Source organism: Danio rerio, chromosome 9 (genome assembly GCF_052040795.2).
Source record: "Danio rerio strain M-AB ecotype USA chromosome 9, GRCz13ab, whole genome shotgun sequence".
NCBI lineage: Eukaryota > Metazoa > Chordata > Actinopteri > Cypriniformes > Danionidae > Danio > Danio rerio.
Window position 1 is genome coordinate 33,066,263 of NC_141029.1, and position 15,573 is coordinate 33,081,835.

At 38.0% G+C, this 15,573-nt stretch overlaps 1 protein-coding gene across 3 annotated transcripts in view; it reads left to right on the forward strand.

Annotated features, from left to right (window-relative positions):
• Positions 1–15,573, forward strand: part of clybl (citrate lyase beta like) — a 760,714-nt gene that overhangs the window by 34,023 nt on the left and 711,118 nt on the right. For all 3 annotated transcript variants that reach the window (XR_015498945.1, XR_015498946.1, NM_001037416.2), the window contains exon 2: positions 12,631–12,841. Coding sequence is in view for 1 of the 3 variants with exons in the window: in NM_001037416.2 (NP_001032493.2) it covers positions 12,631–12,841 (211 nt within the window). In the remaining 2 variants the exon portion in view is untranslated. The remainder of the gene's footprint in view (positions 1–12,630; positions 12,842–15,573) is intronic.

Here is a 15,573-nt window from a genome sequence, read left to right on the forward strand (position 1 = left end):
ATCATTAAACATACTTCCAGAAATATTTTGGAGCACCTACCCTGAACCTACCCCTTTCTAAACAGCATAAATAAGTAGCGGGCCATAAAAGTCACATGTACTAATGAAGTCACATGTATATTTTTTTTGCAAGAAACAACTATATAAATGCAGTACAAACAATTCTTGTTGCATTCCAAGTCATACAATGTTGTATGCAAAGAACAGAGTAATTTTTAATGTTTTTATGCTGAAAACAATCCAGCTTTTGCTCTGATATTCTCCGAGTCAAAAAGACACTCCAGTATATAAGCATGATGTGACTGCCAATAGCATTTGACATTCAAAGCTGACATAAGATTCTTTTCTCTGCAGCAATATTTCAATTTGTGATGCGCAACATCTGAGCTATATGATTAATGGAGACATCAGCATATAATAATCAGTATATGATGGATCAGGAGTTAGATTTTATTGAAACAAAGTTATTATCAAAACCCATCATATCATTGAAACCCAAATGAATTTCATACATGTTTGGGAGTACAAATGAAGACATTTTTAGTAGATTTCTGTTTGTCTATTTAAAGTCAAATTTGGTAGATTTCTGTCACTATTTCATCTCTAATCATCCAAAACTCTATAAAACATTTAGATAGAGGCCCATAAATAAATCCGTGTGAATCAAGTGGTAAGATCCAAGAAAACCAATCACTTTATAAGATAAGTGGTGTTAATTAAGGTTAATGGATCAATGAGCATAAACAAAAGCTTAACCACATGCTTGAATTCCACAAAAAAGTTCTGGAGGAAAATCTAAGGTGCTGCATAATATAAGAATGCACCTCATTGTCCCTTGGTTTAACCTCATCAAGCAAGTGTGCTTGTTTTTCTGTGGTGAGACCTAATATTATATCAACTCGTCTTATAAAGAAATATGTTTAATGTGGCAATAATACATTTTTGCCACAATAATTCTTTCCCCCATCACCTCACCAAGCAGTCAGAAATGCTCAGGCCAACACCTCGCAGCCCCTGCTGTCAGGTTAGTGAAAGGCCTAGGTCTATTTGCATGAAATAAATAAAACCGATTGCTCATCAAGCGTGCTGCAGTGGCAAAAGGTTTCTACTCCCAGATGCAGTCTCCATCTGTGCCTCGACTACCCCGTTCTGTCACATTACCTAAATAATTTCATTTAAGCAGTACTTTTATTAACCTCACGCTTTTCTCTTTGTCCCTCAATCTCTCCATCACTCTTTTCCTCTCTGGTTGTGTCCCACTGTGAGTACATTTTTATCTTAACATTGGGTGCCCCTGATCACTTCGGTTCAGAACTATGCGAGGGGATGTAGACTAATTAATAACGTGTTGGATAATGATTGGTGAACATGCAAGGGGCTTCTCTTGCCGTTGTGACTGATGAAAAGGATGAGGTTTATTAGCGCTTACTGAAGAGACTGACCCTCTCAACTTCTCCCTCTCCCTCTTTTTAGTCTTTTAAAACGCCCTGTCTGCCCTCTCTGTTGAGGGTTGAACTGAAGGGATGGTACATGCACCCAGACACACACACCCGCGCTCACACGAGAACCCAGCGCCTCCACTGTGATTTAGAGTGCCTCAGATAATGAAGCCATATAAGCCTGTTATTTGCTGTTTTACAGCTTGTTTTATGAAGGTGAGCTGACAAGCACCGTCCATAATGGTTCCTGTCAGTTAAACTGACAGCATTACCAAGAGAAAAGAGCCCAAAGAAATTCAGCGCTTCCAGAGAATAGCTGGCCTCTTTATGTGGGCTGCTCTCCTTTGATGGCCATCAGGCTGCAGGCTATCATTTTACATTTTACGTCAGATGCTATTGTTGAGAGACCATTATTGCCACTGAACTCTGGTTAAATTCACACCTTGCCACTAATCAATTACAGCGTTGATCCATTAATCAGCTAAAGTGAAAGGGAAAGGAGAAGTCATGGGTTAAAGAAGGGCACCTTTTAGTTGTGTGGGGCAGAGCACTACTTGATCAACAGCAACTTTTGCCTGGGAATGCAAGTTAGGATGCTTTCTGTCATTAGCAAGGGTAAAATAGTAGATCTTATTTAAACTTTTGCTTTGTCAATTCTTTTTCTGTTGGCATAAGTGATAGGATGATTAATTTTGTAGTAACTAATGCATTCTATGATATGGTTAAGGATATGAATATTAGTATACCTCTAATCATGACTAAATATAAATATAACAATGCATTCCTTAGATTTTTGGTTCTCTTTGATTCACTTTAATATTGATTCTTTTCTCTCTCTATTTTTGAAGTCATTGAAGTGTGATTCCTTCCTCATATTTTCAACAGCTACTTTTATGTTGTTTATAAAAGGCATACATTACTGTCTAACTTAAAAGGGGTAGTTCACCCAGATATTTTGTCATTTGTTAACTTTCATGTCAATGCAAATCTTTCATGACTTTTCTTTGAAAACAAGCAAAAATCATGATGATAAAACTGTTTTGTCAATGCAATAAAAATCACCGGGGTCCACAATTATATTCAAACAGTTTTCAGCATAATTTTGTGCATTTCACAGAAGAAAGCATACAGGTTTGAAATGACATGAATGTAGGTAAATTGTGACAGTACATTAAAATTTAGGTAAACTATCCTTTTAGAATGGATGTTTTTTTTTAATAAGTTTCCAATAGTGCAGTACTATTTGCATATCGTAAGTTCTAAGGACAGGCACGCGCAGAACATTTCAAACCCTGCTATGCATATCTCAAAATCCATTCTTTCTGTATGCATATCAGCATTAATCTTTCAGGCTGGGGCTGTGCGTTGGAGCATGCAAATGATCTGGTGCGAAGGGGAGGCGGCCATCGTTTGGAGAGATTTTATAAAAACATGTCAAACAAATCACTCCCCCCACTCCTCCTCGCCGGCTTGTGCTCAGATGCTCTCAGTCTTGGAGGTGACACGATATAACTGTAAATGAATCCCTGCCACCCATTAAAATGGACAACGCACGCTGGTTCTGCTAAAAGAATCTTTTCTGTTCCAACAAAGTGTCGGGAATAAGCTGGGGAAATGTTAGTGGAGGGCATGATAATTATAGATGGGACTTATTTATTTATGTCTTGAGTCACTAGGGCCTTTTTATCAGGACAAGATGAAGGCAATCTGCTCTTTAAGAGTCGTCCACGTGTTGAATGGGTGAGTGGGTGGGGATGAATGTTTCTCCAGGGGTTAAAAGCTAATTGTGTTGATGCACAAAGAGGTACTTCAAAAGTCCTGGAAAAGAACAGAGTGGAGCATCAGTAATAGTGACGCTGTGGCAGAGCTCTCACTCTGCGAATGCATCATGGATTCACCTTTTAGTGCAAAAAAAGACAGGAGAAACTTTCTCTGTTATTCTGTCTTTTCTACCTTTATATTTCCATCTTTCTCTAAACAAACAAGATCCCCTCCTCTTTTTTTTTAATACTATTGCTGTTGTGTGCACTTTTTTGGCTACAGTTTGCTGTTAGTCTGGCTTTTTTTTTTTTCTTGGTCATGCTCTTCCTCTCCGGGGCACTCTTGCCTCTCAGCCATCCAGCAGTTTCTTGTGGGTTTTTTGTGAAGTCGGGAGGGAAGCACCTCTTGTGTAAATTTTTCGGTTCTTCAATGTGTCACTTGGCCGTGAGTGCCATTGTCTAAGGCTCCTTTTCTCCATGCTCCTCTGCCGCAACGAGTTGTGTCTTTCCCTCATGATCAGCACTTTTGTTGCCTTTGTTTCTGGCTGTACCTCAGAAGTCCATCTTTCCTTTTATGTCCCTCCCATTCAAGCCGAAGGGAACAGTTGTGCTCTGTTGTGGAGATGTTCCACTGGATTTTCACCAGTGGGGTTTCCTTTCAAACCCTTCAAAGTGCTACAATGGAGCTCCAAAGGCCTGAATGGCTATTGCCGAGTGCACACTCTTAGTAGGATCCCTTATTTTGTTTTCCTGGAGTCAATAAAAATGCTAAGTTAAAAGCTAACCCCGTTGCCCTCCCCACACCCATTGCTTGCTCTCTCCTTTTGATGGAGCCTTCTCAATTATTTGTAAAGAAAAATTAATGGGAACATTTTCAGCGTTGATCCTGCTGTGGAAGAGAATTGAATTGAGCGGCTGGTTTCTCACATTGGCGTGAGTTGAAACTTTTTAGTCTTTATGCTGTTATTAGTGCACACACTTGCAGAAGTTCTTTTGGTACAGGTAACTTTCAACAACAGGTCAGCATTATTATTTTACACTTGTGTGTGAATTAGATATAGACATTCCTCATGCTGAGGGCGGACAGTCAAGAGTCTTTGGTCCAGGAAACAAAAACACTGATGCTTGACAGCTGAGCTGTCTGTAGTCTGAGCCTTTGTGTTAAAAAGAATTAGAGCTTAGAGTTTGCGGTTTGTCAGCCATTGTGTGTGTGCAGCTTTGCGAAAGAGAGAGAACCCTTTTTCACAAGGATTACAGGTAGACGTGTAGGCCAGTGCATATAACTGCTATGACTTCACCCTCATTGTGCAGATTAGGGCGTAAAATCCACTCTAATGAGGCAGCGGCAAGGGGAACGATGGAGAAGCCGAGAACATGCAACTTCTGGGATACTGTTGCCAGGGTCACCAGCCAACAGCTGATCCTGTTACGAGAGGATCCGATGTGTCCATCGGTTTGGGATGGGAGGGAGGAATGTAAGGCGTAGAACGAAGCAAGAAAGTCTCACTTTTTTCCTCTCTGACTTTCGGCAGTGCCTCATGGTTAATTTGGCCACATATTTTAACAGTGGCACCTTGTGTCCTCCAACTGGAAAACAAGGCTGATCCCATGCTGAGAAGCAGCTTTTATTGGGATTGTTTTAGCCTGGTGCCAGGAGGCGGGAGGGCAAAACAAGGCCCGGAAATGGGATAAATATTGATGACTGCTTGACCATTTATTTCTCCACCGTCTTTCCGAAATTTCATGTTTATGCATCACAGCATTGATTTACTTTTTTTTCAATACCTTCTGTTTCATCCACTCCCTCCCAACCCATTCCTAAATTTAATTTAAAAACCCAAACACGACAGCTCCTGGAAATAGTTTGCATATTAAAAAGATGCTGATTATCGCAGGGTAGAAACACAAATCTTTAATTTTGTGCATTTTAGACACAGCTACTGCTGTTGCTGCCAGACGCTGGAAATAATTGTGAAATCTGCATATTGAAAGAGCTGCAGTTGACAGTGCTTATATGAGATGGGGAAGGGGGGTTAAATTGGACAACATATTTATCCATGGTGCCGTGTCCAGGGCTGTTTATAAATACATGAAACACAAGAGTTCAAAGGCTGAAATCCAATGCTTTAGAAGGCAGACAAAACAGAAGAGAAATCCTTGTTTATTTTGTCTGGACTGGCTTTGTTTTTAACGGTGTTGTCTAAAAGATCCATTTTATTTTTGTTGCCACCTTTTGATTTCACAGCCCATTTAAAGTGAGGTTTTGCTGAAGAATTGGCCTATTGGTTGTTCTGTCAGCACAAGTAAGGATGAAATGTTGCTCTTTTTGTTTTATCATAAAATGCAGATACGAGTTGCATCATGGGACTGGCACACTTATTATTTAAAATGTCACCATTATGTTTTAGCCAGAGTGAACACAGTGGGCGGTTAAACGAGAGCATTCTTAGTTTGTGTGTCTAGCTTACAGTATCATTAGGAGAAATATAATAGCTACTTATGTGGATGTTAAAGTTGTGCAGTAAATCTTCACGTCACGTCTCCCGGAAAGTTGGCATTTTGAAAGTGATGGTATGCGACCCCATGTATTTTCAGACCTCCTATTTAGGTTCTAATCTCAAGTTTATAAGAGGAAAAAGAACATAAGTGATTAAGAAAGAACATACAGTAAATGTTAATGATCAACATTTCTTTTTTAGACACAACAGTACAGTTTGGTAGGACAGTAATGGAGCTACAGCTGATGAAAATCAGTGTCCAGAGCTTTCTGTATTCACTCTTGGTCCTCTTATATAGGGAAGCCAGACTTGCATTTAATGAGGACCAGGCCTGTCTAGAAGCAAATAAAAGGAGAAAACCTCAGAACTCTCACCAGTAAATCCACTAACTGTTAAGCTAACCACCCTGTTATCATATTCTTTCAAGTCCAGAAAAATGAGCAGTGCAGAAATTGTTGTCCACATCAGGGCTCGGCGAACTTATAAAACATATATCATAGTTTAATGACAGAGAAAAATGCTGGACAGATGTAACAATAAAATGGTCCAGATTGCGTATCTCGGAAGCGCTGTATGGATCTGGTCGGGAAGGTCGGCCCTCTCCAAATGGTTCCAGAGCTGCTGTATAGTGCCATAATAACATTTATTGCTGTTTTTTATTGCCCATGGTCTGTGTTGCTTTTTATGTGAATTATTGTACGCTTAATATTGGCCACTTGAGTTACTATTATGCTTATTAATTTCAGGGTTTTCTTAGCTAAGTGAGGATCCAAATGAAAAGTGGGCAAATCATGTAATCAAATAAATCACTGGGAGATAAGCTCATTTTCCTGCAGCGACTTTTGTGAACCAATGACTATATTGAAAGTTGGTATAAAAATCTCATTAGCCATTGTTAAACAGGATTCTGGTTGGTTTATAATGTGAGAGTGGTGTGCCACAAAGTTTTATGACTTCATGGCTAAGTAAGCCAACATTGCAAGCTACTGCATAAGCTAATACTAATTACTTTTGCAGTGCTTCAGTATTGCAGCATCAGTGTGATCTGTTATAACCCATGTAAAAAAAAAAAAAACTTGTGTTAACAGCCATTTCATTAAAAAGTTTAAAAAGTATCAGATGTAATTTTTGTTGTGTGATTGTGCTTCTGAGTGTCTCTGGATTAAAAAAAAAAATTTTTTTTTTGGGGTGGTGTCTTCAAATCACATCCATATATGGATATCACATTGTGTGTAAAAGTCACATCGCAGGATTAGATTATTTACAATATACAATTATTTATATATATTTTAATATTTGAATTCTGAATAACCATAAAGCACTGTTATTTAGCCTTTATTTGTTCTCTGTTGTATTTATATATGCTTAATTTATTAGATTTTATGCAGATGTAAGGCATAGAAAAAGAATTTATCACCCTATAGTCATCTGGTAAAGTGATAATCATATCGCAATATATGTTGCAGCAAAATAACATATCGCAATGTCATACTTTTTCAATATCTTGCAGCTCTTCATCCTCCACCTGAAAATTAAATTCTCAAGTCAGATTGATTTGTAATAGTCTGTGCTGATTGAAGACTCCTTAAAATCAAATGGATTTGAAACGTGCTATATGGACTTTGAATCACTGAATCTAATTTAATGGTGTTTTTGGTTTTCGATTACACTCAGGTTGTATAGTAATTGTGCATGAGAATTTGTTTTTATTTGTCTTTATTTTTGAAAATTTGTATAGTTTTGATGCATATTACAGAGCAATGTAATAAAAAACCTAAAGCAAAAATGTAATTGATTAAAAACTGTAATGACTGCCTAATTTCAGAATATGATTCACATTTTTTTATTTAAAAATTTGATAACAAAATTAGATTAACGACTTTTATACAGTAAATGAAAAAAGTGTAGCTTTTATTTGGCTACTGTTGCAAATTTCTTTGTGAAATAGAAATATTTCATAGCTAAAATTGAAATTTTGAAACAAATATTCAATGCACACAAAGGCCCAATCGCAATTCTATTTTTGTACCCCTACCCCTTTCCCCTTCCCCTTGGCCCTTACAACCGAGGGTTAAGGGGAAGGGCTTCAAAATGTACCCCTAAGAATTGGGACAGCACTACAGCACCTGCACCCGTCATCATATGTCCTCGCAATTTCTTGACACAGTAAAAAGCTCATTGACAGCCACTAGACTTTTCTGACAGGGTATTCCAGTGTCATCAAGTGTCAAAGTTGTGGGACTGCTGTACAGGAGTTGTTATTAGGGTTTATAGATTGCAGATAGATCACGTAATTTAGCGTTTTTTATTTTATTTATTTATTTATTTTTTAAAGCATGACGGTAAAACATGAACGCGGTTATGAATGTATTAAAACGTGTTTGTTTGTTGTAAAAAATCGTAATAATAAAAAAAATACTAATTTGTGCATCTCCTTACTTCCGGGTGCAGCTGTTGCTAAAGAGAATTGGGACACCACTACGGACACGCGCAAAATGAGGGGTAGGGTTAAGGGGAAGGACTAAGGGGTAGAACTGGGATTAGGCCAAAGTAAGGCTTTGCCTTTGCTCATTCCTATTAAAGTCAACTACTGCATTTTAATCATTCAACATGGGTAGTTTTTAAACACGAAAGCAGACTATATAATCTAAATTAGACTATATAATTTTTTAAAATGTGGCTCAGTGGTTAGCACTGTCTCCTCACAGCAATAAGGTCGCTGGTTCGTGCCCCGGCTGGGTCAGTTGGTATTCCTTTGTGAAGTTTGCATGTTCTCCCCTGTTGGCATGGGTTTCCTCCAGGTGCTCCGGATTCCCCCACAGTCCAAAAACATGCAATATAGGTCAATTTAATAAGCTAAATTGGCTGTAGTGTGTGAATAGGTGTGTGAATTTGAGAGTGTATAGGTGTTCCCCATTTCTGGGTTGCAGCTGGACGGATATCCGCTATGTAAAACATATGCTAAATACTTTGGCAGTTCATTCCGCTGTGGCAACCCCCGATGAATAAAGGAACTCAGCTGAAGGAAAATAAATTAATTTTTAAAAATGAAAGCAAAACGGAATGGTCTCACTTTAGTTTTGTGAAACTATTGACCTACAATAAACAGCAATGATGTAATGTTTTCTAGGTTACCGCTTTAAAGAAAGCATAACTCCACTTATGAACACTATTATGTATCATTAAAGTCCACATGAACCGGAAGATGAGACATTTTTTTCTTTCACGAGACAGTTCCTACAGAAATGGAATATTAAATAAGAAACCAGGCATGACTTGTTTTTCTGCTGCAACCTTATTGGAAGTAGTAAAGTGGGCATTTCATTCAGAAAGACGAGAAGAAGAATTATTACAACCTAACAGACACCTTCTCTTCATCATTTCAGTTGGTTGTCAAAACTTTACCAAAATAACTGGCAATGTGAGCTAACAAAATTATATGGTCTGTTTTGATTTTACATGTTCTTTAAGTGGCAGATTAGCAGAAAATATAAAAAATAAGTGGTTTAGAAAAAGCTTTTCTAAAAACACCTTTTCAATCAGATTTATTCATAAAAACTAAATTGATTTTCAGTTGCTTTATGGTTTATTGTTACATTTTTCTCGAGTATTCCAAAAAACATTGATTCAACCTTGTTTAAAGAAAATTGACAATTCATCATCACAAAAGAAAGTCATACAAGTTTAGAAACGCATTAAGGTAACTGAACAATCAAAGGTTTTATTTTTGGTTGAACACTCTCTTAGATTTATTGATGACCATGACAAATTGTGATAAACCTGAGGTCTTGTAAAGTGAAACAATCAATCTGTGTAACAAACTGGACAATATTTACAAAAGTTTTTAATTTAATTTCCAACCTTGTTTCTTAGCAAATTTCACATCGAAGTATGAGAATGGCATGGAAATATGGCTCTCTTCTTGACTGGGGTTGTGGATACAAATGTAATCTGACTTTTTATATAGGTTGCAGCACTTTGAATAAGCAACAATACAGCAAAGGCACCATACATCTCACAGGAACTGACGTATTTGCTTGTACCATGCACCATTCTTAAAGTCTTAAAATGTCTTCACCCTACAGTACTAAACAATATATTTCAATAAAAGTTTTAAGAAATGTTTATTTTTTAACTCTATTTACTTATTAATATGGTTTAATTATCTTCCTTACAATAACATTTGTTTTTAATGTTTTTTTTTAAGGTTTTATCTTTGCTATTTGGCGTTTAGCCTTCTGCAAGTCATAAATTTTATTCATTATGGTCTTTAAAAAGGTCTTAGTCTTAAATTTAAATTGATAACCCTGTTAATTAGAAAGCTCACTCTACATAGGCAGGTTTTTTTTTCACTTTTCTCATGGATTAAGTGTATTGTTGTTTAGTTTCTTGCATAGACTTGCTTCATAAGACGTGTTTTCAGGAGCCACGCAAATAAATTGTATTTAATGGTAGCCATTGACTTGCATTATACAAATTACAAAGAACCACAGTCTTTGCTAAAAAATTTGCTTAATGTTCTACAGAAGCAAAAAAATGTCACCTACTTCTTGGATAGCCTGAGGGTGAATAAATTAACTGCAGACTTTCATCTTATGTTAACTATTAAATTATACATACTGTTAAGTGAATGAGAGTGTGAGGTACACAATAATGTTTAAATATTGTTTTTCCGTCACCATGATAAATGTTTTTTTGCCAGTATGAAATCTTTTATTAGAAGCTTGATTATTATTCATGTATTAATTTGACCATGACATAGACGTGTGCGTGTCTACAGCACACGAACGCGCAGCCAGCATCCTCCCCTGCTGCACACACATCATCACGCTCTCTCGCGTGAGAGGCCAGACGCCTGCTTTTTAAAACGCCACCCTCGGAGAACAGCAAAAAACCCTTCCTGAATTTACCGACTTGTCTTTCCTTCCTCTATCTCCTTCAAACATAAAAGAGAGAGTAACAACTAAACAAAGCAAACTCCTCTCTTTCCCCCGTGGCAGCTAGGTTGCAGCAAAGTGAAACCCCTACTGTGTTTAAAAAGGCATAAAGGGAGAGTAGCGCTGAATGGCGTTTCTCTATTAGACCTCTTGTACCTCCGTCAAGCGATCTGCTCGGGCTCCCTTTCTCTCTCTGATAAAGATCCATCAAGGAAACCCCTCGCTTCCCCCATGGAGTTTTTCTTAATTTTTTTCTCTGCTCCTTTATGAAATCTATTCTTTAATTACGAGTGCCATCATTTTGTAAGCCTCCTACTTACACGATAATTTATTTCTTTTTCAAGTGCCCACTTAAAATGGCTTTTTAACATTTTCACCCTGCAGCAGTATGCATTGAATGTAGAAGATTTAATTTGGATCCTCCCTCCCCCTTTCGCTCTACCCGTTTACTTCGCCAGCCCCCTGCACACGTACATGCATAATGCCCTCTACCTCCCTTGCGATTGTTCTATCCAATTTCGCTGTTTGTATTCTTTATCGCCAATCCGGGCACTGTAAGGTTTGAGGGTCCTGAGTAATAGCAAGTTCCTCCCTTCGCTCTCTGTCCACATAGAGAGAGGTTTTGCATATCTCCGCCTCCACCTTCCCCTTGTTGAGCTACTGCCACTGAACAAATCCGAACACTATAGTGTTGGGAATCCCTGCCGAGACTCTATGTACTTAGGCCCACAAAGTGCTCGCAGCCATAACTACCTGAATTGCTTTTAATTGCCTGGTATAGCTGCATCATCTCAGTCGAGAATATGCTTGCTAGGTTCTTGAGGGCAATTGTAAGCGTGAAGGATTGGATTAAGTGGCAATTGAAGTGACTTTAGCTTCTTTTGACAACAAAGACCAAAAGAGAATACTTCACCCTTTTACTCCCCCTTAAAACACTCCGCTACCCCCTTCTTTTTGTCAGGCCGTAAAGGAATACAGTCAACTAATACGGTCCCTTCATGTGCAATCGCAAGGAACCGACAGGCGAAGACTGTTCCCTGCTGTAATTAGTTGTATGTGATACCAATTATTTGGCGCATTTATTAACGCTAATTGTTTGAACACCCCGACATAGCGAAAAAACAATTAAAACGTGTCTGAGCCATAACAGTGGTTATTAGTGTGTGATAAAATGTGTTTGAAGGAAATTAAGCCATAAACGCGCACCTCTATTAGCCCTGACGCTGGGGAACAGAAAGCTGACAGATTCTAGAAGTCATTTACCAGACAGATTTGTGGACTTGTTTTAGTGCTGGGGTATGTAATCTCTCCCAAGTCTCTTTCACATCATACTGGCTTGGCCCTAAATAGATTTATTCAGCTGTGCTTGCTAAGCCATTGTGAATTAGCATTAGAGAAGAAGCGTTTGCTCTGATGTTGTCAGAGATAACAGCCTCAGGTCAGCAGTGCTTATCCATTAGAGGACTGAAAGGAAAACAAACCTTGTTTCTTCAGTTTGTAAAGATTTGGAGGGGAAATTGAAGTTCAGGCTAAGTACTTGAGATTAGCTAGAGGTTTGGTACATGTGTGAAGGCATAAAGAGAGATCAGCAAACAAGTGGATAACTACAAAAAGAACATTTTTACACAAGTTGCAGTTTTTAAATGTAGCTTAACACATTCTTTGATATATTGAATTGGTTTTGTATTGTTTAAAAGTATTCATTTTAATACTTTTGTTACACTAAAGACATTTCTGAAATCATAAAATGTTTTCAAACATCTTTTATTTTTTAGACAGGTTTTCTGCCCTAAATCAGTAGTTTTGTTTGTTTTTTTGAAGACGTATTATCAAACATTTATGGATTAAAACTAATACTTAACATTTATTTATTCATGAATTTTTTTTATTAGACTTTTATTAGATTATTGTTCTTTTAAATATACTGAATTGTTTTATTGAGTGTCATTGACCCTCATATAGAAAAATACATAGTAAAAAGCTTGTATTTTCTTAGGGGGATAAGTCGTCTGCTTTTGTCTGCGGTTCCCTGGTGTCATTCTAGCCAGCGTTCCCACCATGCTCCTGGCACCACTCTGAAATACATACCACGCCGTGCCGTGTTGTACGTTCCAGGCAACGATGAGAGAAAACTCCAAAAACTGGCTTCATTGGATGTGGACTGCGCCGTTCTAGACTGTGAGGATGGAGTCGCCCTCAACAAGAAGGTACCAACCTTTATTCTTCATCCAACACCTGACTCTGAGAGACATAAACACAAAATCCCCATCAATTAAAGCTCTCTTTTAGCCAGGTGCTGATCTTTAATCACTCCAAAGAAAGCTACCTAAATGCAATGCTTAAAACAAGCACATTTCCGTCCCATTATGTGCCAATAAAGGCAAAAATGCCCCCCTATCACATTCACTTGAAACAAGGTGCCCACTTCACACTGAGCAAACAGCAGGACTTCAGCAGATGCTGCAGGTTAAAAGCATTCTCGACCCGCCCACACAGCCAGCCAATTGGCCCTGTTTACCTCTCCATGAAATCGTGATTGGAGCAGGAGCTAAAAGGAGAACTAGTGGAAAGGAATCAGCTAACAAAGGTTTTTAAGTCATGTTAATAAAGATGATTGATATAGCCAGAGGCTATTCCTGCTTGAGCGGGAAAAAGTTTGACAGACAGCCCAAACAGTGACCCCTGAAATGAAGGTGATGGATCCCAATGTTTTCCAACACCCACTAATTCTTTATCACAGCTAAGTGAGGGAAAAGATTTCAAGAACGTATCTACTAATGCTGGACATGTTTTGTTTTGTATTAGAGACTTGGTCACAACTTGGGCCATCTTTGACAGCATTTTAAGCATGTTCACTTTTGTAATTTGCTTGTTTTTATCCAAAGTGAAAAAAAAAAAATTCCTGGTTCACATAGCAGTCAATGTGTTATGTTTAGAGCAACCAGGAAAAATATCAGTTATGCTTGAGCATTGTTTTTTTGTTTTTGGACAACTCTTGTGACTTATCCAAAAGTAAAAAATCCTTTGGTCCGTTTGTTGAATTTAAGTTACAATGCATCTACATTTCAACTAATTCTCATAAGATTATAAGTAGACAGTTAGGTTAGGGTTATTGTAAGTTGACATGTACTATACTTGCTAAGTTTCTTATAGTCAGTTAAATGTCTGTTGAAGGAGCATTATCAACAGATATTAGGCAGACAGTCTACTAATACTCAAATGGACCATCAAAATAAAATGTTACCATTACTTTCATTTTGTTTTAGTCCCCTGAGACCTTGTTCATATTTAGAACTCAAATTTAGAAATTATTTGAAATTAATCTTCAAAGTTCAGAAGAGGAGCCTTAAAATTGTCGTAACATTCCATGTGACTAGAGTGGTTTAGCATATGAAGGTCCAAGATCACTTTTGTGCACCAGAAATACTGTTTCAGTTTCTTCTCTTTCGTCCAGCTTCATCAGGGTGTGAATTTACTATAGGCAATACAATGTATTAAAGTAGTATTAGATTTAGCGCTTTGTTTACATACGTGAATGTGTGTCTCACAAGCAATGTATGAAAAATATTCCACTGATTTCCTGAAATAAACTTTGCATTCCGGGATAATCCAGCGCAGCTCTTTGATAATGAGCTGAACTGCCTCAATGCATTGTTGGATGAACAAAATATGTAGCCTATTCCTCTACACAGAAGAAGAAAAAGGGAAAAAAAAGAGAAAAACAAAGCATACTGCTTGAACTGACTCTGAAATGTTTTGCATTTTTCCTAATGGATTTATAAATATGCATCAGACTGTGTGCAAGGTTTGTGTATGTGACAACGCATGTGTCGCATTTGAATATAAAAAAAAAAAACGTGAAAATTTTATACTTCGGTGTGCAAAGATCTTAAGGTATGTCTTTAAAAACTTGAATTACGGTTAGCAACACAATGTGGCGTCTCTGGTTCCCAATACAGTGCGCTGATTGGCTCTAACCAAGTCTTTCTCATGAATTAATGAACAGATGTACTGAAAACTCATGGCGCACTCACACTATGCTATTCGAACTGTGCCTAGGCTCGTTTCCCGGATCGTTTGAGGAGTGTGAGTGCTCTGAAACAGGCTAAGGCACTGTTCAGTTGGCCGGTCCATGCCTGGTTGGAAGGGGTGTGCCAGAGCATGGTTCAACTCAGAGCCCAAACTGAAAGACGAGACATGACTTTTAAAGGACTGTTTCATATGTGTTTATTAATTATTCTTACTGTTTAACGAACGCAAACTGTTGTTAGATTATTAAAGACTCAAACCAATCACTGCACATCAGCTGCACCTTTAGCAAACCCTTTAATAACTGCAGCACGAGGACTTTATGATTGTTTATGAGCATCAAAAGTGGCAGTTTTACTGCATCCTAAACAACTAAAACGATATAACTGAAGAAATCTCCACTTTGCTGTGCGAAAGCGCTTCTTACTGAACAGCGCATCATCGATGATGTAAGCATACTTTGGCACGAATGCAATGTGAGTTCGGGCCATTGGGGGAGACAGGAGGAGGGACAAGTATGCTTCGGCCTGGTTCAAGGCAACTGTACATAGTGGAAGTACGTCCTAAATGATGTCACTTTGTACCAGCCGTTACAAACAGCCAATCTCCACAGTGGAATTTACTAAATGATCTCATCACTGTGACGTTAAACGAATTTGCTCAAAGCAAAAACAACCAATTTTCACTTTTTTTGTGAAATGTGTCCTAATAGTGTTTTTAGTAATGTGGGACACATATATGACAGTCACCATCTCAAAAAATGTGTTTTGGTGTTTCGTGACCGTTTAAGGCTGGTTTATGCTTTATTCACACTAGCAGCGACTTTGTAGCTGCCTTTCATTTGCCTTCATTTGCATAAAGTTGAAGGATCCTCAACTTTGGCACGTCCACCTGGTTGCCAGCGGTCTCT